The sequence below is a fragment of the Rattus rattus genome, chromosome 1 (genome assembly GCF_011064425.1).
Source record: "Rattus rattus isolate New Zealand chromosome 1, Rrattus_CSIRO_v1, whole genome shotgun sequence".
Lineage (NCBI taxonomy): Eukaryota > Metazoa > Chordata > Mammalia > Rodentia > Muridae > Rattus > Rattus rattus.
The window spans coordinates 245827121-245850366 of NC_046154.1; the positions used below are offsets into that span (position 1 = coordinate 245827121).

Genomic DNA, 23246 nt, shown 5'->3' on the forward strand with positions numbered 1-23246 from the left:
CACATCGAATGTGTGCCTATGGAGCACAATAGAGGACAGTGGATTTCCTGGAGCTGAAGTTACAGGCAATTATAAGTCACCTGATGTAGGTATGGCAACCAAGTGCAGGACCTCCACAAGAGCAGTATGCGCTCCTAACTCCTGAACCATTTCTCCAGCCCTGGAAGATGTAATGTTCTTTAGGTGACAGTATGTAATGTACCCCGTGTTGGTCTGCAAACTCAGAGTAATCACTATTAAAATCCCAGCAGATTCTTTTCAGAAATTGACTATATATCCCAAAAGAAAAATGCAAGTGGGTGATAATTTTTAAATGTGTTTAAATGTGTCTATTTTGCTTTCTGTTATCCTTTAAAGCTCTACAATGAAAATTGTTTTGACAATAAGTCACATTTAAAAGTACATACGTAACCCTCAAAACAATTATAAAGAGGTAAGTAAATGCCTAGTTAAAAAATCTTAATAAGCATGTAGCTGAGCTCTCATAAACTGAAGACCCGGTCACAGGCGCCATCGCGCTCCCTGGGAAGGTTATGTAACGATACTAACCAGCCCTCCAAAGGCTCCGATTCTGTAACAAAGGAAAAAAGAGAACCATATCTGAGAGCCAAGCCCACCAACCCTGCGGAGAAGAAAGGCCTAGAAACCCCAGACTCCACAAGCTCACGAGGACAATGTAAACTCCTCTCTGCAGACAGGAGTTCCATGTATAAGCCAGGATGAACTTGGTCAAACCGCACTAGACCCAGGGATGCCTTTTAAATAAAATCCTAAAGGTAGACCATGTGAGAAGCTACAGAATGCTCTGAGAAAAAGACTGAAATACACAGATGCATGTGTGGCCACGGCCCCACGGACATGCCTTTGTTGTGCTTACTATATGAGGCGACACACTTCAACCCAAGAAAGAATATCTTAATTGAGCCAAGAAATCAATAGTTCTAGTCTCTTGTCAGATCTAATTAATGAATCTCCTCGGCTCCGACTGGTAAAAAGGCTCAGCGTGGGCTTTGGGAAGTTTCTGCCGTCCTCCAAGCTGCTGTCAGCAGATCACAGGCCTTGCCGCACAATCTGCCCCCTGTGTGGTTAACAGCAGACAGGCCTGTCAAGGCTGTAGTGAGGCTAGCCTTGGGAACACCTTGTTCTCACTCAACTGCCGCAAGGCGAAATAGCACTGTGCACATCCAGGATTTTGCTAGCCATGGCTCTGACAAGCGATGTGTACCTAGAACATAAAAAGGAACTGGAGTAGCTCAATAATTGACAGAGGAGAGCAGCCCTTTCCCAGAGCAAGTACATCAGTGTCCAGTGTACTTTGAAAAGGTGCTCATTAACGGTAAGAGAAACTCCACAACCCTGAGTCCTAACAGCAGTGAGGCACCACTGCATACCCTCAGGGATCAGAAAGGTAACACCTGCTGTGGCAGACACAGAGGGACAAACTCACGTGCAGGGGTGCTGGGACTGTCCCGTGGTGTGACTGCTTTGGAGAAATATCTGGTAGTTACTCACAAAGGGAGACGACAGGATGACTATCTGACCCGGCCATTCCACTCCCCAGATTTATGAATACATAAAGCAGGTACACACAAAAAGCCCCACAGTGCTCATAGCAACGCTGTTCCTAAGAGCCGAAGAGTACTTCATGCACGGGTGTGCAAGCTGACAGACTGGAGAAGCAAAGTGTGGCATGTTGACAGGCCTGTATAACACACCACAGTGATGCCAAGTCCTGAGAGGTGATACAAATATGGACCTTAAAAAGCATTAAGTAGGGCTGGAGAGATGGCTCAGTGGTTAAGAGCACTGACTGTCCTTCCAGAGGTCCTGAGTTCAAATCCCAGCAACCACATGGTGGCTCACAAGCATCTGTAATGGAGTCTGATGCCCTCTTCTGTTGTGTCTGAAGACAATGACAGTATACCCACATACATGAAATAAATAAATCTTTAAAAAAAAAAAAACATTAAGTTAAAGAAGTCCCAAAAGACTGTGGTTTCTGCAGTTTACAAAATGCAAAATGGAACACAGTAGTCCAGCCTGCAGTGAGAAAGTAAATTCCCACTGCAGGGGCCCAGGGGAAAACAGGGGACAGAAGGGATTGGCAGCTGTGACTACAGAGAGTGCAGGATTCTTGTTGGGGAGAAGAAAGTCCTACAATGGCCTGCTGTGCTTGGCTATAGACTTGTTTTGAAGCCGCTCTTAAAAATTAAACTGTGTTCTCTCTCTCCTGAGCTCAAACTGCAAGTTTCTGTCCCTGGAAGAAGGCACTACCCACAGCAGTAATGTGAAAAAGCCAGAGAACAGAATGAAATCAGCCAAAGGCTTGCATGAAGGAGGTACTCGTTGGATGTATACACAAGGTTCAGAGAAAGAAAAGGGGTCTGAGGAAGGAATAGTTGCACTTAAAACGTAGAACAGAAGTCTGTCTGCCACTGAGGAGGAGGAGGAGGCCCTCTGTTCTTATTAGCAGTGAGGTAAGCACCCGAGTTGAGGGAAGCGCACAGAGATGCCCCGCATGCTTCCTCTGGGGATCTGGTCATCGCTCCACAGATGATCAAATGCAAGCGCAAGACACTGCACTCTGTGACGGTCTGTGAAAGTGACTTCTCTGTAGGGCAGGACAATGGTTTCACCTCCGAGAGGGTCTCAGGGCACTGGCATTGACCCCCTCCTTCCCAAAGTACTAGCCCATGAGCTGCCAGGATCTGAACAGCAGAAGAGGGCTGAAGTAAACCACGGCCAAGCTCTGTCCTGTGTAAAGACTCCTACTGAAGGCATGAAGGTGCAGGCTTTGGGCCTGCTGAGGCTAGGGCTGGTCATGGGATTAGAAGAGCTCAGCTTCCTGCCTGTGTCCCTTGGTGGGTCCAGCCATGCTGGTCTCACTTAGGATGGCTGCAAAGATGCCCTCCAATGCCACTGCTAAGTGGCAGCTGCATCCTCTGTTGGTGGCTTTCCCGACCACAGGCTCTGAGGTGGTCCCGCATGAAATGTGAAGACTCCATGCTCATATCCCAGCCACCACCTGCTCCAGGTTCTGCAGACTCAGCTGCAAAACCTCACTCTGGACATTTTCACAAAGGACAAACACATCCCTCCCTACCTCAACAGAAGTTTGTCTCCATCAACTTCTCCCATCAGTACAGTTGACACAGTGAAATTCAGTATTTCACATGAGGCTCCACTAACTAGTCTGGGCTCAGTAATATCAAAGCATTCAACATTTCTTTCATTCTTGGTTGGCATGTTTGTTTTGCCTCAGTTCCATGCATATGTGCGTGTTCGTTGCATGGGCGTGTGCATGTGTGCGGGCAGATACCAACATTGTCTAGACGTAGGTTTCAGATTCCCCTGAGCTGGAGTCACAGGCATTTGTGAGTTATCCAACATGGTTGCTGGGAACCAAATTCAGTTCCTCTGCAACAGGAAGCACACAGCACTGAGCCATCTCTCCCACCCCCAGTTGTTGTTTGTTTGTTTGTTTGTTTGTTTGTTTTTGTTTGAGAGGAGGTGTTTTTGTTTTAAGACAGGGGGTTGACACACAGCTGGAGCTGGCTCCTTCCTCGGCCTCCTGGGTGCTAATGAGATTACAGGTGTATGCCACCGTCCCTGGATTGTCAACCTAACTTTCACAAGTACAGAAAGTCCCCGGCTCCTGTCCCAGGAACCCCTCGCCTTGTGCTGATTTTTCTCCAGAAAGCAAACAAAACATTGTAAGCATCTGGGTCCTCTATACGTTCCTCAAACCACACTGAGAAACGTAGCCGGCAGTGTAGAGACCGGCCTTGAATCAGACCAGTGTGCCGGGGTGCCTCCCCTTCGACTTCAGCCACTGGATGAGAGCAGCCAGCTCGGGTGTGAAGCCCGAGGAAACATGGCTGCCTGGTTGGTAGTTTTCGAAGGATGGTGTCTGCTACTGCTACTCGGCCATTGTTTCTAATTAAGTCAAAAGGAATTGAGCTCATCATGAAATAATTAAGCACAGTAACAAAACAAGTTTCTAATGGATTAATGATAGAAAATCAAGATGGGAAAGAAAGACCCAACGTTGTGGAAAAAAAAATGTACATACAAGCTTGGTGGCTCACATATTAATTAGGAGGCTGAGGCAGGAGGATTGCCACTAACTCAAGACCAGCCCGAGCTACAGAGCAAGACCTGTCTCACTAATGATAATAGTCTATAAAAAAATGCAATAGGAAATTCAAATCACTGTGGAAAGGAGTATAGGCCATAGATTCAGAGCAAAGTCATTACCATAAAGGAATTCAAATCAACACCAAAGGCATGCTCCGTGCATTCAGAGGATTCAAGGCACGATTCTCCAATCATTCAATTCACCATGCTAGGGGGAAATTACTCCTCTTCACCAGACAACAGGAAGCAGTAGGGTGCCCCATCAAACAAGGACCAAACAATAATCAGGTTTGTCACAGTTCTGATTTAAAGTTACTTAAATCAGAATGTTTCAAAGACCACAATCCAGAAACCAGAACCATTCATTCACAGCACCATGAAAACAAGCACTTAAAAAAAATAAAAATAATAATAACAACCAAAAGAAACTAAGCACAGAGATCATGTACCTGGGTCAATGAGAACTTCTTGCGCCCCTGGAAGAAAGAACAGATTTCGGTCTTTTATTTGGAAAATAAAACCACTTTTAAACTAGCAGAACACATTTTAGTTTGCAAACACCCTTGTGAGCCCGAGACACCTGCAGCTACCATGACAGCAACAGGGGGCGGGTGTGCTTTTCTGGTTCCATGGGGAAAACATTAGATCTACTGTTAATCCTGTCATACACTAAGAGGAAAGTGCCCCTTTCCCGCTTCCCTTCCTACTCTCTAAGTTCAGGCTCCTCACTCCCCTTAAACAAGTTTCAGAAACCCTCATTTCACCAATAAACCGGTAACAAGAGAATTTTTTTCCCAAATATATGTGAGCACTCTGGACTGAGGTATCAAAGGTCTCAGAAGGAAATTAGTAATATATTAATATTGCCTTCTAGATCTCTCTCTCTCTCTCTCTCTCTCTCTCTCTCTCTCTCACACACACACACACACACACACACACACACACACACAGAGAGAGGGGAGAGGGAGAAAGGGAGGAGGGATGGAAGGAGAGAGGGAGGGAGAGGAAGGGAGGGAGGAAGAGGGAGGGGGAGGGAGGGAGAGAGGGAGGGGGAGAGGGAGAGAAACTGATTGTGAATGCAGGACACTCATCAAAGCTAAGGATGTAATGTTTAGAGGTAGTTTATACTGAAGCCGTAGCACAGTTGGAAGGTTATTTCCCTAGTGTGCACAAAGCCCTGGGGTCAATACCTAGCACTGCATAAACTGAGCATGGTGAGGCATGTCAGTAAGTCCAGCACTCAGAAGAGATGATCAGGTCAAGATCATCCCAGGATGGGATCGCCGTGACCCTGTCTCAAAGTGGAACGTGGAGGATGGAAGATAAGTAAGCAGTTGGGAGTGTTCCTCTTGCAGAAGACCAAGATTCAGGTCCTGGCACCCACACTAAGCAGCTTACACCTGCCTCCAGGGGATCTTCTGGCCTCTGAGAGCACTTGCATGCACACAGACACACACACACACACACACACACACACACACACGCACACAGACACACACACACACACACACACACACACAAAAAATAAAGGAGGAAGGAGATAAAAGGGAAAGAAAGGCTTCCTGTGTGAGTTTACACAGGAAACAATTAGTTCCACTGCTGTCAAGAAGCTGGGAAAACCTTCCTCATTTGCTAAACTCTCCAGATGTCAGTGAGGACCAAGCAGTCTTCTCTGCAGAAGGGGAGTTCCCATCACGAGCTCCTGGGCCCAAGAGGAATGTTCGGCATCAGCTGTTGTCATTTCTAAACAGTTTTAGACTTTTTATGTAGATTTTTTTTAGATTTATTTACTTTATATGAGTACACTGTAGCTGTCTTCAGACACACCAGGAGGGGGCATTAGATCCCATTACAGATGTTTGTGAGCCACCATGTGGTTGCTGGGAATTGAACTCAGAACCTCTGGAAGAGCAGTCAGTGCTCTTAACCGCTGAGCCATCCCTCCAGCCCAGTTTTAGGTTTAAAAACGGAGACCCCAGCAGCCTATGTCATTAGTCAACAGTTTACTTGCTCAACTGTCTGTATAAAGAATGAACTCCGTGATTATGTGATGCCCCTCGCAGCTATGATGTCTACAGCAATCTTGTTTTGCCTTGCACATGCAAATACACACACACACACACACACACACACACACACACACACACACACAGGTCACAGGTCACAGGTCACAGGAAAGCCCCAGCCACTGCCTCCCAGGTGCTGGAACTAAAAGCATATGCCACCATACCAAGCTAGAAGACATTTTTAAGTACAAAGGTAAAGAAAAAGACACCCAGAAAAAAAAGTAAGATGGACCTGAGAGGGCAGGCGAAGGTCTCCATCCTTTTAACTTTATTTTTGAAACCAAGTTTTTTCTTGCTCAGTTACTAGACAGCCCCCTAGAGTTTGAACTTGCCAGCCTCCTGCCATAACTAAGTTATAAACACCAAGATTACAAACCTCCGCACCAGGCCTAGCTCTTACTTAACTTCTTCACAAAGCTATTTCTTCCTATTCTAATTCCTTAGCAATCAAACATCTCAGAATGATGGTTCTAACACCCAGCTGGGTGGTGCAAGCCTGTGATCTAAAGTTCAATTACACACCTAATGCATACAGCTGGACAGTAACACTTCCACACAAGCACTGAGGCTGACCTGGAAGCCAGGCTCTCCTCCTGACCCTAGACGGTGCTTGCTAATAAGCATAGGAGTGGAGATTTAGGCCTGGCAGGCAGCCTTCTTCTCATCTGTAAGGTGCTGCAGAGCTGTGACGTCATGGCTAACCGAGACCTAATGCTACTCAGAGAGCATAGCAGCAATCTTCCATCTGAGCCGACAAGAGAAAAATAACATAGAACCGAATATGTACTGGGGGCTAGTCTGAGGCATCAAATGAAGAAATCATATTCAAGGAGCTGGGTTTGGGTCCTCTTGTATAAGTGGGAAAAAAATAAAGCTTTAAAAGAAATAAGTGCAACAGCGCCACCTATGGAACATCCTACAAGGATCTCCCCAGAGTCTGCAAGGTTCTGCAATTGAGATGCTCACAGACCCCAAGCAAAATTCAGCTAGCGCAGGCCCTGGTCAGTTTCATGGAGGGTGGCGCTGTTCAACAGCTAACATGTGTGACACCTACATGTCAACAAAAGAGACAGACTCACAGAGGGCAGTCTAAGAACAGGAAGGGGTCTCAGAACGGGTCTTTCTCACAGTCCATTGCCAAACTTCCTCCCAATCTCTGTATTTTTCCCAAAAGCTACTGAAGGGGCAGGAGAGATGGCTCAGTAGTTAAGAGTGGTTACTGCTCTTGCAGAGGATCAGAGTTTAGTTCCCAACCCCGGCAGCCAGTGCCTTACAACTACCCTAATGCTCTCTTCTAACCCTCAAGGATACTCCCATGTGAGCAGATGCATCCATCCGTCTGCCCTGTCTTCCCAGACACCTCCTCAAGCTCAGGCCACCGAGAACGAGTTCATGTGACAGGCAGGTGTTCTGGAGGATGCCAGCTCAGCTCCACCCCAACCCTGCTATTCAATCCCTGGGTGACAAGTCTCTGTCCCCTAGAGAAGAGCACTGGCTCTGACCCTCAGCACTCCTACTGGGAGCTGCAAAGCCCTGACTGAGGCTGGCAGATATTTGGGCCTCTTCTTTTCCTTTTCCTTTTTCTTTTTCTTTTTCTTTTTCTTTTTCTTCTTTTAGACATGGATTCTCAGTTTAGCCCTGGCTGTCTCGGAACTCCCTCTGTAGACCAGGCTGGCCTCAAACTCAGAGATCCACCTGCTTCTGCCTCCCTAGTGCTAGGATTAAAGGCGTGCACCATCACCGACTGGCTTTGGACCATTTGTCACGCCAGCCGCATCCCCCCCCACCCCCGTCACATGCCAATGCATGGAATGAAGACCAGGGGTTCTACCAGCAAGCCACACCTCAGGCCTGTTTCGATCAATTTAATGATAAATAATATTACCAAGTTCAGAGAGAAGGAAAAGTAGAGACCACCATTACAAGCCAATGACAAGCACTTTCTTCTGGTTAAATGTAGAATGTTCTAGACACTTTTTTTGGTCCTAGATAAGGGACCCAGGCCCTCTCGCCTTCCTAGGCAAGAACTCTACAAGTGGGCTACAATTTCCTTCTAAAAAAAATTAATAAATAAAAGCAGGATCTCATGTAGTCCAGGCTGGCCTCAAACACACTATGTAGCTAAGGCTGGCCTTCAGTCCCTAAGCCTCTGGCCTCCACCTTCCAGAGGCTCTGATTATGGGAGCCCAGCATCTTTCCAGCCCGATTTTTTAAAAGAAACTACATTTTGTCCTTTAGTTATAGAGTCAGAGGTCCACATACAAATCTTCAGAATAAGGATCACTTGTGAGTAGCATGGAGCTAAGGTTTAAAGATTAAAAGAAAAAGATAATTTAAGGAGAAAAAAACACACATTTTTTTAATTTTTAAAAATTTTTTTAAAAATTCTTTTAAATTTTTTTTAAGAGAGAAAGAAATGTCCTTTTTTCTGAGGAAAAGTACTTGAAAACTATTCCACCAGGGTCTGTGAGGTCTAAAAGTGTTCAGCTGAATTACTGGGGCCTGGAGAAGCAGCTTGTGGTTAGAAACTCCTACACTCTGACAGAGGACACAGTTCAGTTCCCCGCAACCGCATTATACAGCTCACAACTGCCTGCAACTCTAGCTCCCAGTGACCAACATTGTCTTCTGACCTGTGCAGGCACCGCACACACTCGTGACAGACGGACACACACACACACACACACAGAATAAAAATAAAGCTTTAAAAAAAAAATAGAAGTATCCTTGGAGCTGGAGAGATGGCTCAGCAGTTAAGATCACTGACTGCTCTTCCAGAGGTCCTGAGTTCAATTCCTGGCATCACATGGTGGCTCACAACCATCTGCAATGGGGTCTGACGCCCTCTTCTGGTGTCTGAAGACAGCAACAGTGTACTCACATGCATAAAATAAATAATTCTTTAAAAATAAATAGAAGTATCGTACATCCCTGTTACTACCTTGTAATCAGCATAAAACCCATGATACTCAGAGCTGCCTCAGCCTCCCCCTACCACAGTCCACCTTATTCCCCTCAGACAGGGTCCCTCGCTGAACCTGAAACTCATTCTTGCCTTAGGCTGGCCGGCCAGCAGTTCAGGGATAGAACTAGAACCACCTGGGAGAGAGGCTGCTGGCTGGGTTTGCCTGGGCGCAGTCTTGAGTATGTTAACAGAGGAGGCACTTGGGCTGTACAAATGGGGAAAGTGAACTGACCATAGGCCATCCTTTCTCTCGGCTTCTTGATTATGAGTATCACGTGACTAGGACCCCCTCCTTATATGGACTGCCACCTGGAATTATAAATTAAAATAAAGCTTCTCCCCCAACATTGCTTTTGTCAGAGTATAGTGTCACAGCGAGTAGGGAAAATAAATAAGAGAACGTGTCTTTGTTACCTGGTGCTGTGCTTCTCATGTTTAGAAAACACATTCTTACCCACTAAGCCATCTTCCCAGCCCCCTTTAGCATGTGTGAGTGTGTGTGTGTGTGTGTGTGTGTGTGTGTGTGTGTGGTGATCAGAGGACAACTTGTAACAACAGTCAGTCCTCCTCTCCCACATTAATCAAACTAAGGCCATCAGACTGGGTGGCAAATGCCTTTACCCACTGGGCCACACTCCTAGCCTTTCGATATCTTTCCAAATACTTTCTTACTGTATAGCCCAGGCTGGCCTGGAACTCCCTATGCAGTTCATGCAGGCCTTGGACTCATGGGGAGCCTCCTGACTCAGCCCCTTGGGGTTAAACAACTTCGTCCCAATCTTGTGTAACGAAACAGGCATCTGGGTTTCTGCTCTTCTGTGGCTCAAGAGGAGAGCTGGGTGCTCAACTCATGAAGGGAGGATGCTAAATGCCTGGCTTGTCTGCAGTGAGGCCAGGCTGACACTACACACCAGCTGCTCTGGAGACTAGAATCTGAGAGAAGATGGTGCCTCTGTCCCCCAGATCCAGCCTGCGGATGAGCAGAAGGCCACTCCAATTCTACAGTCCTCGGTCTCTTTGACCTTCCGGCCTTCCAGCCGTCACCTGAGCATTTTAAGGTACAGGGTGTCTTCAACAATGAAAAGTTCCAACATTTTCACACAACACGAAGCTAAATGAAGACATTTCTCCTGAGACATGGACCAGTTCTTCTGTTGCTTAAGCTTCCTCTGTTCACACCCAGCCAGGAAACAAGATGAAACGTTACAGTGCTGCCCTAAAAGCTTCGGGCTTCACAGTCACAGCAGGGGTGGGGGCTGCACACTGACAACCCTGGAGCTGACTAGGAGTGAGACTCCACAGGCAGTGGTCTCACAGCAGGGTGTGAGCTATACCCAGCTACCCAGCATCTGGGGGAGATCAAAGCCCGGAAGGCCAGGGCAGATCCCTCCCTGCTCTCAGCAATGCCTCTCAACCTGCTCCTTTCTACTCCAATAACAGAGATGCCTCTGGGGCTTCTAGCAGACAGGCATAAAGGGCCCTTGAGTGCCTTCATCTGAGCAGCACCCAGTACACCTAGCAGCTTCTGCACCCTCCATGTGATGACAGAATCGCTCTGACTCCTCTCCTAAAGCATCCAGTACTGGGGACTGAAGTTTCCTGAGAAAGTCAGTCCACAGACCAACTGAATGACTACTCCCATGACTACAGAGTTTGACTGTAACAGATCAAGATCCAAAATTATCCCGGGCTGCCTTTAGCACCTTAACAGCCATTCCCTACCACCTCTGAGCCAGCGTTCTTGTGACTATCTTGTAATGTATTAATGTAGCAGACCCCTACCTTCCACCAACCCTAAAGCCTATGAATGTCATCAGACAGCTACTGAGACCTATTGCAGAGACGTCCCTGCTTTGCTGTAACCCCCAAACTGATGTCCCCGCTGATGTTTTTGATGAATTCACCCATTTATGGCTATCTCTGGTTCTGTGACTACAAAAGGCAAATGTAACCATTCCATAGTGGGAAAAGGTCACTTGGGACAAGCCGAATCTATGTTCGTGGCCTACAATCACTCAGATTTGGTTCAGAATAAACTATCTCCTTTGTTCTAGGCATAGTGGCACACACCTTTGATCCCAGAACTCAGGAGGCAGAGTCAGGTGGATCTCTGAGTTCAAGGCCAGCCTGCTCTACAGCTCGAGTTCCAGGACGACCAGGACTATACAGAGAAACCCTGTCTCAAAACACAGTAACAACAATAATAAATTAAATGAATACATGGAATGAATAATAAACCATGCCCCTCCCTTTGGAGTAAGAGCTGTGTTTGGCAATGACACTATGTCGTCCCCCTTAAGGAGAAAATGTGGCTTACTCTTCACTGAGGTTTTCTAAGTCTCACAGACCAAAGAGTAGCTTTGGGTTTGACTTAGGCATTGCTCATCACTGCCCAGCCACAGAAAGTGGCCAGGAACACACTAGGAGCACAATCTCAATGAGCACCTGTGGGCCCCTCATCTGGAGAAGTCTTTCGCTCTTCACTGGAACCAATCGCTGGAAAAACAACATTAACTAGCTAGGACATTTTCAAGGAAACAAGACATATCCCTGGTCCCTGCATCTGTTAAAACTGACTCCAGGGACCAATGTTACTCACTACATAGGTACCCAAGTCCACTCTGCCAGGGAACTCCTACAAGGGCCTAGAAATCAGTGGTCACTGTATGTAAAGCCTCCCTGTACCAGTCAGGCCGATAAGCCAGAAGAAAATGTCTCCTTCGGGATTTCAGACTACACAGAATCTTCCTACCTCATCAGACCTGAGGGAAAGGAGAAGTCAGAACAAGGTGACTCCTTAGAGACTGCAGCGGGTGCAGGCTGGAGAGAGGCAGGCTCACCTGGCCGGTGTCGGTTGGCTGCTTCTGAGGGAAGTGAGCTGCCTGGGAGTCTCCGAGCCCCGGTCTTGCCGCCAGTTCCTCCGGGATAATGGTAGATGACGGAAGCGGAACACAGCCCTTCCAGGGCAGCTGGGTGGTGAAGAGAAGCGTAGATGATTGGTAAAGTCACCTGCAGGGGCTCAGAAGGACTCAAACAGTCAGCTTATCGGAAAATGCCAATTCCCCTAAAACAAAGTCCACAGGTAAAGATCACTAGGTGGGCATGGTCATACATGCCTTTAATTTAATCTGGGAAGGCAAAGGAAAAGGCAAGTGGGTCTCTGTAAGTTCGAATCTGGTCTGGGCTACATAGCAAGTTACAGGCCAGAGTGAGAGCATGTCTCATAGAATTGAAAAGAAAAATCACTAGTTTTGCAGCACACAGAGATACGCCACCCACCTTTTGCAGGCCATGTCAGGGAAGGCAACACAAGACACTAGCAAGGCTCAAAGCTTCACTGGTGGCCTGAATAAGCAGGGAAATTTTTATTTTCTCACATGTTCATAGGATCATCATGTTTTTAGAGCTCTTTTGTTTGGTTTGTTACATTTACTTATTTAATGGGATGGGACAAGGGCATGTGCCATAGTGTGTGTGTCAAAGTCAGAGGGCAACTTAGGAGATTTAGGCCTCTCCTTTCACTCTGTGGGTACTGAGATTTGAACTCAGGTCATCAGGCTTGGCAGCAAGCACCTTTCCCCACTAAGTCATCCCGTCAGCCCTAAGCGACCAGTAGTTTTACACGCATTATACTGCAGGTGCTGTACCAGACTGTGAGGATACAGAGGAAAGTGGTGGTAGAGTGCTTGGCTATCAAGCAAGGATCCATCCTAGACAGAAAAGTGAAGGGGAGGGGAGGGAAGAAGAAAGGAGAGGGAGGGAGGGAGGGAAAAATAAGAGGAGGGAGGGAGGAAGGGAGGGAGAGAGAGAGAGAGAGACAAAGAGACAGAGAGACAGAGATGGATTTAAAACCAATAGCTCTAAGCAGGGTGGATCCGGAATCTGGGAGGCAGAGGCAGGTGGATCTCTGAGTTCAAGGCCAGCCTAGTCTACAAAGTGAATCCCAGGACAGTCACAGCTACACAGAGAAAAACAAAGCAAAACGAGATACAATATCTCTAAGCTAGGATCAAACTACCCTCCCCCATATCCTACATGCATCTATGTCAGCTAGAACAGCACCCGACATTTGTGGACCAGTCTCTTTCATAAGGTAGCCCTGAACACATATGTGCATCCAATTCTCTCACTGGCGGCTACATCTTCAGGATCCCTAATGTGTGCAAGAAGAATAGACGCTGCAGTGATATGCGAGGGCATGAGCAATGGCAGCCAATGCAGAGGCCGAGGGCACAGGCAGAAGAAAAACACGCCTCCTTCAGAGGATGCAGGGCAGGCCGGGTGCAGAGTGAACAGCAGATATGTCGTGGAGATGACCCCATAAAGCAATCGGCAGGCACTGCCTGCTTCCCCTCCCCCCCTTTCTTTGTGCTGTTTCCTCATAAATACCAGTGGACACCTCCACTCGTCAACCCATCTGCTCAGCCAGTCTTACCCCCTAACCACAGGAAGTCATTCACTGAGCGCAGGAGCTCCACGGACATGTGGTAGTGTACCAGGGCGTCCTGCAGCATCCCAGCCTGGAGGCATAAGTCCCCAACGTGCTTCCGCATGCGTCCTTGGCACCGCTTCTTATAGTGTCTGGAAGATAAAATCCAAGGGAAATGCCTTGTTACTGCTGCCCTCCTCCCCCGGCACAGGGCTGAGCATGATGCAAGTTTCTACCACTAACAAATGCTGAGAAGCCAGTGTTAGGCTCTAAGGTTGGAAGCCAGCAGCAGTCATTGCCAGTCATGTGAGCTGCAGGGGTCCTCACCTCAAAGCTGTGCTGCCCTGTGGTTTTTCTAAAGTACTCTGTAGCTGCCACTCCCACTGCCCACTCAGACACTGATATAGCAGGAGCCTTCTTCTCTGATAGCTCCAGTTTCAACATTATCACAGAATATATATATGTCTCTGCTTTTAAATAAGTCAGTATGTCCCCCTTTTTAACTTCAGCCCTAGGACTACTCTGTAGAGAGAGATGGGGCACATCATTGGTCAGCTGTCTGGCTGGGTTCTTCAAACATTGGTGCAGACGCGCTATGGACCAATTCACAACATGGAGTAGGCTTGCCCTCTGAAAACACTACTAACCCTTTGAATATTAACCAGCTTCAAAGATGTGATTCCTTTACAAGAGCAATCAGCAGCTGTATTAAGCGGAAGCAATTCTTCTCAAGAATGAGCCATAGAGGAGTGGGTAAGGTCCTGACTAAATCAAAGGGACTGGCGGATCCCGACAGGAAGTGAAGCCATGTCTGGCCCAGCTCCATCAGTGCCCCCTGGCTCTCAGACTACTTAGCTTCTGTACACTCGATGCTATTAGAACTAAGGCAAGCCTGCACAAAGGTGCGTCGGCGTTTGCTAGCTTACTCCCTGACCACAGGGCTACACCAGGACAGTCCTGTTAACAAGCAGCACTGCCTGGGCCTAGCCTCACTATCTGAGCGGGGAAATCACTCTGCGGGCTGGAGATGGCTGAGCACTTGCTATTCTTCCAGATAACCTTCCTTCAGTTCCCAGCACCCGTGTGGTAGCAGACAGTAGTCTGTAAGTCCAGCTCCAGGGGATCCAGCACTGTCTTCTCCCTCCACAGGCCCTCACACACACGGTGTACCGCAGTGAAAGGGAAGTACAAAAGCGTCGTGTTTGACTGTTCCTGCCATGTCCTTGTTGGAGAGACCTGGTTCTCAGAGAGGGGGGAGGGAGCGTGGGGCATGGCTGGGTCTCTCAGGCAGGGTTGGTACCACTTCACTACCAAGGAATTCTGAGCTTGTGACAGAGCTTGGGCACTTACAGGAGGAGTTGTGTTTTGTTTTGTTTTTTAAGACTCTAAAACTGGCCTGCTTTAAGTTCAAGCATCCTGGAACAGACTCAGTAGAGAGAAGATCTGAGCAACCTGAACCTCAATCCTGCTACATCACCCACTGGCTGTGCGATGCTGGACCAATCACTTCAATGCCTTGAGAATGCTGACTCTGCAAAAGTGGGCCTGCTGCCCCCACCTTGGACGCTGTTGGCAACATGAGGTACACAGGTTGGGAGGATTTGGGGGAGTTGACAGATAGCTGTGCTGGCTTCACCACCCCTCCTCTTCCCCAGAGAGCACTGGGCCTGCAAATACTCAGGCAACTCACACTGCCTTCTCCCTAGGAGCTACTGTGATCACAGGAACGATTCCCACAACTAACCAAGATGTCTTCTCCTACTCCTGTATCTCCACTCTCCTCGGATCCCCCTACCCAATCTCCCATGTGGGTCCACAGAAAGGACAGGGCATTAGCTGGAAATTCCATCCTGCCCTACTTGGGGCCCTTCCCTCCTTGAGGATGGTCTCACCCATCTCCTGTCACTACAGCCACCCAAACTGCTCCAGACAAGCTCCCACCTCCCATCCACTACCAGAGCCCGAGTCACTCACATCTGGCCACAGCAGGATTTTCACAATGGACAGACAACTCTCCACATATACTACACCTTTAGGCCACATGCCAATTACCCCAAGACACCATATTCCTCATCTCCTGCTACTGGGGTTCTTCCCATCCCCAGCTTCCAAAGGGCTCCCCAGATCAGCTCATCTATTTCTAAGGTTCTAGACACACAGCAAGACCTACCCTGACATACAGCAAGTGCCCAGAGCTGTGTGCCATACTACTTCTAGGGGGTCTTCACTAAGAAAGGCAATTTCTCCTTCAAGGGGCACCTAGGCAGGTCCTTGTTCCCCACAAGGGAAACCCAGAGGACAGGCCAGGACACAGATCTCTGAAGGTCTCTGTGACAAGCCTGCTAGAGTAAGCAGATGAGAAAAGGAGAGCCCAGGACAAGCTATTGTCACATGAATAAATGCAGGACCTAGTGAGGGACAGAAAGGCTCTGTAACCACAGTAGGACCCCTGTTGTTTCCCTGAAGCATATCCTCAGCTCCCTGAACTCGTGACAATAATTTCCTTTTGCTCAGCGGCCCTAGAATGGGAGAGGGCCTCTCAGCAAGTCCAGCCTATCTCCATGGAGACAAAGTAAATGAAATATGAAAGCGTTTGCAGTACATGGAGCCTCAGAGGCTGTGTCCTATAGCAGGATGCAGAACAAGACCCTTGTCCTCCAATCAGGAGGACCAGAGTGGCACAGTGGAGACTAGCTCAGCCAATGAGCATCCTGGAAGGCTGACTTCAGCTGCTGAGGGGGTCTAGATCTGTGATGCAGGTAAGTGGCATGGCAACAGCCTCCTCCCCTGTGCAGAGAGGGCTTTGCTGCCTGTATCAGGGAGGAAAACCTGCCTGGGAGAGCCTGGGCAGAGCTCTGCAGGCAGAGAAGGAATAGTGGTCAGTAAACACAGGTCTTCACATACTCAAGTCTCAACAAACTAGCTATTGGAAAGGTCATTGCTTCCTGGTCTAAGGAAAGTCTCTCTTGAGCCCTCTTAAAGAGTGAGACTGCTATTCACTTAGAATGACCTCTGTCCTTTCTGGGGAGGAGCTGCTGAGAAAAGGGAATACGGAATGGACCCCTCAGGGAAAAGCAAATAGAGAAGGCAGGCAGCTCCCCATAGCAGCTCTGCTTCCCACATGTCTGACCTGCAGCCCCAACACCATGCACATCCCACAGCCGCAGTCACCCGCCGCATGCCTCACTCACTTCCAAGCCTGGGGTCAAGCGGGGCTGCACTCTTGGTGTCCCATGTTAAAACAACCCCATGAAAACCTCTGCAGCCACCCGGATAAACCAGCATCTCGCACCCTCAAAACAAAATGGAGTTAGTAAGGCTCATTTGTCACCAAATACTAAAGACCACAAAGGTCTCTGGAGCAAGTATTTTTGACAAACATCAAACACCAATGGGTTAGGGGCTGAGGAAACTAAAATCTAAAAGAAAGAAATTAACAATTAAAGGACTGCTCAGAACACACAGGAAACTAGGCAGCGGTGTTGGCTTTTGAAGCAATGGCGGCAAAGGGAACAGCACATGAGGGAACTAGCCACTTTCTCGGTGGCGTGTTCACAGCCTACCTTTTCAGACCCAACAACATACTCACAGGGCGGTATGATAGAAAACAAAAGAAAGGAAGAAAGAAAAGAAAGAGGGACAAGCAAAATTAGAAACGTACAGGAACAAAAATAACTCTGAGAGCTACACACTACATGTACTAAACCCCTGATGACTGGCCTGTGTCAGTGTGGGACTCACGCCCATGCTCGCCCAATGCTCAGAGGAAGGCTTGCTCTGTGGGAACAATCACCTTACGGCTACTGGGGCAAACTAAAACCGACCCTGTGTCCAGACACTTCTCCTCAAGTATGGACACCAGGTCATTTCGCTTTGGACGTGTATACACGCTACCAGGAAGGGCAGGCAAATGTGAGGCTCTGTCCTGTCCCCAGAGCCTCTCAGAAAACAGACTATGGAGTTGTGATGAAGACAGCTGGATGGGCATCGTTCCCTCACTCAAACCCGAAGTCTACCTGAGTAGGGGCTTTGGAGTGAGCATGTCTAGAACAGCAGCTCTGATTCTGTAGCTATCTAGCTTTCTAACCCTTCCTTCTAGAGAGCCAGGCCAGGAAATCACAAGCCCGCTGCAAAGGTGAAAGAGAGCAGGGCCTGAGATACACCAGAGCTTCAGTTCCAGGTGAGACACGAAGATTCCTCCCAGACCTTGCCAAACACCCCAGGCTGTGCGACAGGGCTGCTCTTTGCTTCCAACCCCGACGGCTGCTCTTGGCCTATGCTCGATTCCGTGAGATTTCTGTGTCAGACTCACTGTCAAACAGAAAGTCGCTATATGACTCTAGATAACTCCAGAAGCATATTACTCTACGGCACCCACGCTGCTGCAGCAGGCACACGATGTCATTGAGCCTGACTGGAGATCACGATCTGAGTTCCACAGAGGAAGCAGGACAGGCTCAATTCTTTGGGCTCCTGCCTGAGAGCATCACACCTTCAAGTGACGATGCAGCTGCACAGAGCTCTCCCTGTGCAAAAGGAAGAGCTCTGGGCAAAGGCTGCCGTCTGAGTTTGCATCTTTCTCGTCTGCTGGCAGCCGGTGGCAAGACGGGGACATGGGCAGGCAGCGGGCTATGAGCACAAGAAATGGCCTCAAGAGTAAATCCATAATGGTGAGCCTGTGCTTACAGGGAGCACGCTAGAGACAAAGCCCACAGTCTTTGTCCTGCTCCATCTTGGTATGCAGAGCGTGTGGACACTTCCACATACATTGGCGGCTCTCCAAGGGTGCCTGGGTCCGTCTCCTCCTGCAGCTCTGAGATTTAAAAAGAGACCTGGTACCTGCAGAGTGCCTGGCCTGGGTGTCAGAGAACTCGGCTCTGCTCCCAGAGCCCAGCAATAACCTGTCCAACTTCAGCTACTCATCCGGGCACTCAGCAAACTAACCGAGGAAACACCAGCCACAGGCTAACTCCAGTGTGTAGTTGCTACAGTTTGCTTTGCTTGTCTGTGGTAGTTGTGAGGTTTGATGTAACTCAGAAGGGCCTCAAACTCACTATGTAGCCTAGTCTTGTCTAAACTCCCAAACCTGAGAGCTGGGATTGCAGGTGTAAGCCCCCAGGCCCTGCTCCAGTGGCCACAGGTTACAAAGTAGAAGCAGAGATAAGGATGTGGTTCAGCTGGTAGAGTGCTTGCCTAGCGTGCTGCTCCCAGCGCAGCATTAAAACAGCTTGGGGACGGTGGTACTCCTCTATAATGCTATTAGCTCTTGGGTGAAGGCAGGAGGAACATGATAATTCAAGATCACTCTCAGATACCTAAAGAGTTGGAGGTCGACCTGTGCTATCTGAGACATGACATAAAAACAGTTAAAATAAATATTAACCTTCTTTTCGATCAAACATAGAGCAAAGTAAAAAATTATTCCCGGTCTGTTTTATGTTCTTTTTCGCAGCTCATCCCAGCTCACCACAGCCTGGTTCTACAAGGAGTGATGGGTGCGGGAGTCCTACCAGGGGATTTGTGACACCCAGGAGTGTATGTGCTGACCCCCTAAGGGACTCCTCTTCTTTAGTGGCCAATGGACCACATTTGAGCTCTCCTTCCTGCAGCAGGCCCGTGCAGTACTTTTGCCTGCTTTGTAAGAAGAGGCCAAACCCAGGGCTTCTAGGTCAACCATTCCTACATAAACTTACCTGCTATCCGTGTCTAGTCCCACGAAGTCCTTTTTCTCGAAGGGGACACAGAGAAGAGGGATCTTGTCCCCGGACTTGTCGGTGGCTCTGTCCAGGCGCTTGGACTCCAACACAATGAAAAGGGACTCAATGAAGTCTTCGATGCGCTTCTCCACTGAATCACAGTCATCGTAGTTGGGATAGAAGGCCACATCCGGGCGGGGCTGCTCAGCCACATCACCCTGCAGCCCAAACACAAAGAGGCGGGAATCATAGAGCGTGGAGCCGTAGATCTCCTTCTGCACGTGGAACTTCTCGAAGGTCTGTGGCCAGTCTTTGGGCGAGAAGCAGTCGGTGATGGTAATGAGGCCCACAACCTTGCGGTGCGTCTGGAAGTCGCCCCACTCGTTGTTCTCGGGCGGGTAGTGGTGCCGGTAACGGATGAAGAGTGCACGCTGTGAGTCTCGCACACTGAGCTGGCTCACCGAGCAGATCCGCTTGTAGATCCTGAAGAAGTTCTCCTCAGAGACGATGCCCACGGCCTGAACGACCACCAGGAGGGTCTGGTGGTCCTCTGCGCACTGCATGTAGTCAGGAACGCTCATCCTGAGGGCCTGCCCAAAAAAAAAAAAGGAGGCTATGACAGATGTCTCTGCCTTACAGAACTCACCCTGACACCATTAGCAGTGGTGACAGAGACATGTCACACTCTTTATCCTCACAGGCAACCCTGCCTATCACTCTGGGTAGTCACAAGTGATTCACACAGTACCCTACAAGGCTTCTGTGAGAAGCAGGAGTTGAAACTAACCATGGACCAAATATACCAGCATTAGTGAGATTTCCCCAGAGCCCAGATTTGAAGAAATAGGAGTCTCTTCATGAACAGAAGTATCACTATCCCAACTCTGTGAGACCCCTCAGTTTAATATGTAAGCTCAACACACTTCTGGTTAGAAGTCCTACCAGGTATTTAACTGTGAAACAAGCTATTTATGGGCAAGAGTGGCTAAGAAACTCCTGATGTGCCACCACAGAGGACTTGTGTATTCCTCAGGAGAGCAAGACCAGGTAGAACTGCTAATGAGGATGTGGTCTCTCTACAAAATGACAAAGTATGGTCCACGCATGGCTCTCAGGAGGCCAGAGTCCAGTCATGAGTTCCTGGTGAGCCTGGACGACCCAGTCATAGTTTATCTTAAAATAAAAAAATAATATTTTTAAAAGTGCCTTTAATGCCAGCCTCTTAGAAGGCAGTAGCTGCCAGTTCTCTATGAGTTCAAAGCTAGCCTAGTCTACAGAGTAAGTTTCAAGCCACCCAGAGCTGCATAGTGAGTGCCCCATCCCAAAAGAATAAAACAATAAAAATAAAAATAAAGAATGACAAAGGAGTTGGATAGCTCAGTAGTTAAGAATAATACTGCTCTTCTTGGGATTCCAGAGTTCAGTACCCAGCATTCATACCACAACCACCTGTCATCCCAGCTTCAGTGAATTCATCAGCCTCTTCCCACTTCTAAGGGCACTGCAGTTACATGCAATTTCCACACATGGGCACAAAAATAAACAAAGCATAACCTGGAAACCACAGACTGATACTTTGAAGCCGGAGAGCTGACGGGCTGGACATGAACTAGATCTCAACAGAGAAACCAGAAATGATAAGAGCTGAGCGTGGCAGTACACACACACACACACACACACACACACACACACACACACACACACACACACACACCTTTAATCCTGGCACACAAGAGGCAGAGGCAGGCAGATCTCTGAGTCTGAGGCCAGCCTGGTCTTCATGGTGAGTTTCAGGACAACCAGGGTTATGGAGAGACCCTACCTCAAAAATAAATATTTCAGGGGTAAAAAATACATGAACCTAAGATTTACCATTTTCAAGCATATAGTTCCAAAAGCATGAGGAGTATTTAGTGTTGTACAATGTCATCATCATCCATCTCCAGAATTTTCCATCTTATTGCTTGGAAACTCTGTACCTACTGACAACTAAACTCTCCATTCTCCACCCCCACCCCACCCCCATCCCCATCCCACCCCCCGGCAAGGATCAGTGATGACGAGCGACTGCTAAAAGGTAAGGATTTTCTTTCTCAGTAATGAAAAGTTGTCCTGGAATGGTTCTGGAATAGAATAGTTGTATAACTGTGAAAATACTGGAACCCCTGGACTGTACAAGGTGTTTGGGACACACATGTTAGCAAAGTGCTCTACCAATGAGCCCTTGCTCCCACCCCTCTAACTCTGAGTCTTACAGCTGGCCTTGAACTGGCAATCCTCCTGCCCATGCCAGACTGTTTTCATTTTTGGTTTGTTTTTGTTTTTTTAAGATTAACTTTCTTGACAATTATATCCACACTACAACCACCCCACTAATAGTCTACCATCTAAAACAATTTTAAAAGAAAACCAAACCTCGGGGTTGGGGATTTAGCTCAGTGGTAGAGCGCTTGCCTAGGAAGCTCAAGGCCCTGGGTTCGATCCCCAGCTCCGAAAAAAAGAACCAAAAAAAAAAAAAAAAGAAGAAAACCAAACCTCACTAGGAAATCTTCAGGTTTCCAACGTCATACCCCTGGTGCTACTGTTTGGTAATAACAGACAAGGCAGATGAGGAAGCAACTGTAATTCCTTAACTCTGCAAAGTCACTGCTTTAAAGGGGGTGTGTCGGCCTCGTGCTTTTTCCCTGAATTCAACGGAGTCTGGTTTCAGCTCCCTTAAAGGCCCCTAACACCAGAAAGCTCTGCTTAACAATGTAACCAGAGGGAATATAACATAGAGGTGAAATCTAAGGCCAATGGGAAGTGACACTTCTCCCAAGCTGTCACTGGAAGCAAACTGGAGTTTAAAGCGCAAGGATCTCATTCCAGGGAAACTGCAAATCGGGTTGGGTTTGAGGCAATGGGCCGCTAGGGACGGTGCACCCCATTCCCGGCACACAATTGTGGGCGAGGGGCGTGGCGCACGGTGTGCAGTGCAGCCCAATTCCAGATTCCAGAACCGGAAAAGAGGAAAGACTCAGAGCCAGAGAGCATGGCCCACCAGCAGGTGCAGGTGCAGACCATCCCGGAGAGGTGTACGCAGATCCTTCTGGTGTGCACACCGCACCCCAGGTGTAGGCGGGGCGCCAAACGACTGGCCACGGGGTAGCAGGCTGTCCCGGGCTGGGCAGGGGACCTGGGCAGACAAGGAGACCTGACAGGCGGAGGACCCGGCAAGCAGGGGGAACATGGGTAAGCAAGGGACCGGACAAGCAAGGGACCCGGGCAGGTGCAGACCGGGCTAAGCCCCCAGTCAGCCCCTTCCGGCCAGGAACCCCAACGCGCGGCCCTAGCCGGGCACTTACACAGCGCAGTGGCCCCAAGCAGGAGCCGAGGCCTGGAGGGCAGCGGGACTGAGCAGCCTGGAACCTCAGAACCACCGGTCGAGCCGGCGCAGCTCCTGCGCGTGCGCAAGTCGTGTTCAGGCCTAAGATCTGCCCCGAGTTTTCCCGAAGACCTGGAGGCTGAGAGGGAGGCGGAGAAGAGGGAGGAGGGATAAAAGAGTGGAGGGGAAGGAAGAAAGAGTGGCACTGGAAGACTGGAGTGGAAGAAGACTAGTGGAAAGAGAAGGAAGTGGAGGGCACTAGAGAGGGAGCCGGAAGGGACTGGGAGATGGGAGGAGCCGGAGGAGGTGCAAAGAGCTCAGAAACCTTTACTGGGGGAGGTGCCTACGTGGGAACTGCCAGTCACCCACTCCAGGCTGGATTTGCATTTATTTCCCTGGTGACACCTAGGCAAGACCCCTAGCTATCTAGCTATCAACCGCCGGGTCTAACACACACACACACACACACACACACACACACACACACACACACACACACGAGTAAAACAAGCTATATAATCCTTAGAGGACTTGATACCCCAAACACCACCTCCCACCCACCTACAGGTTGGAAAAGTAGATATGTGTG

At 48.6% G+C, this 23246-nt stretch overlaps 1 protein-coding gene across 2 annotated transcripts in view; it reads right to left on the bottom strand.

Moving 5' to 3' along the window:
• The window catches only part of Trappc9 (trafficking protein particle complex 9), a 464527-nt gene extending 441588 nt beyond the window's left edge, over window positions 1-22939 (bottom strand). Inside the window, exons 1-5 of one of the 2 annotated variants that reach the window (XM_032916420.1) lie at window positions 22638-22939; window positions 19291-19883; window positions 13604-13749; window positions 12009-12137; window positions 4587-4613 (exon numbers count right to left, since the gene is read on the bottom strand). In XM_032916420.1, coding sequence (XP_032772311.1) covers window positions 4587-4613; window positions 12009-12137; window positions 13604-13749; window positions 19291-19874 — 886 coding nt within the window. In that variant the 5' untranslated portion in view covers window positions 19875-19883; window positions 22638-22939. The remainder of the gene's footprint in view (window positions 1-4586; window positions 4614-12008; window positions 12138-13603; window positions 13750-19290; window positions 19884-22637) is intronic. The other variant, XM_032916426.1, reaches the window with a different exon arrangement.
• Window positions 22940-23246: the final 307 nt, after the last annotated feature.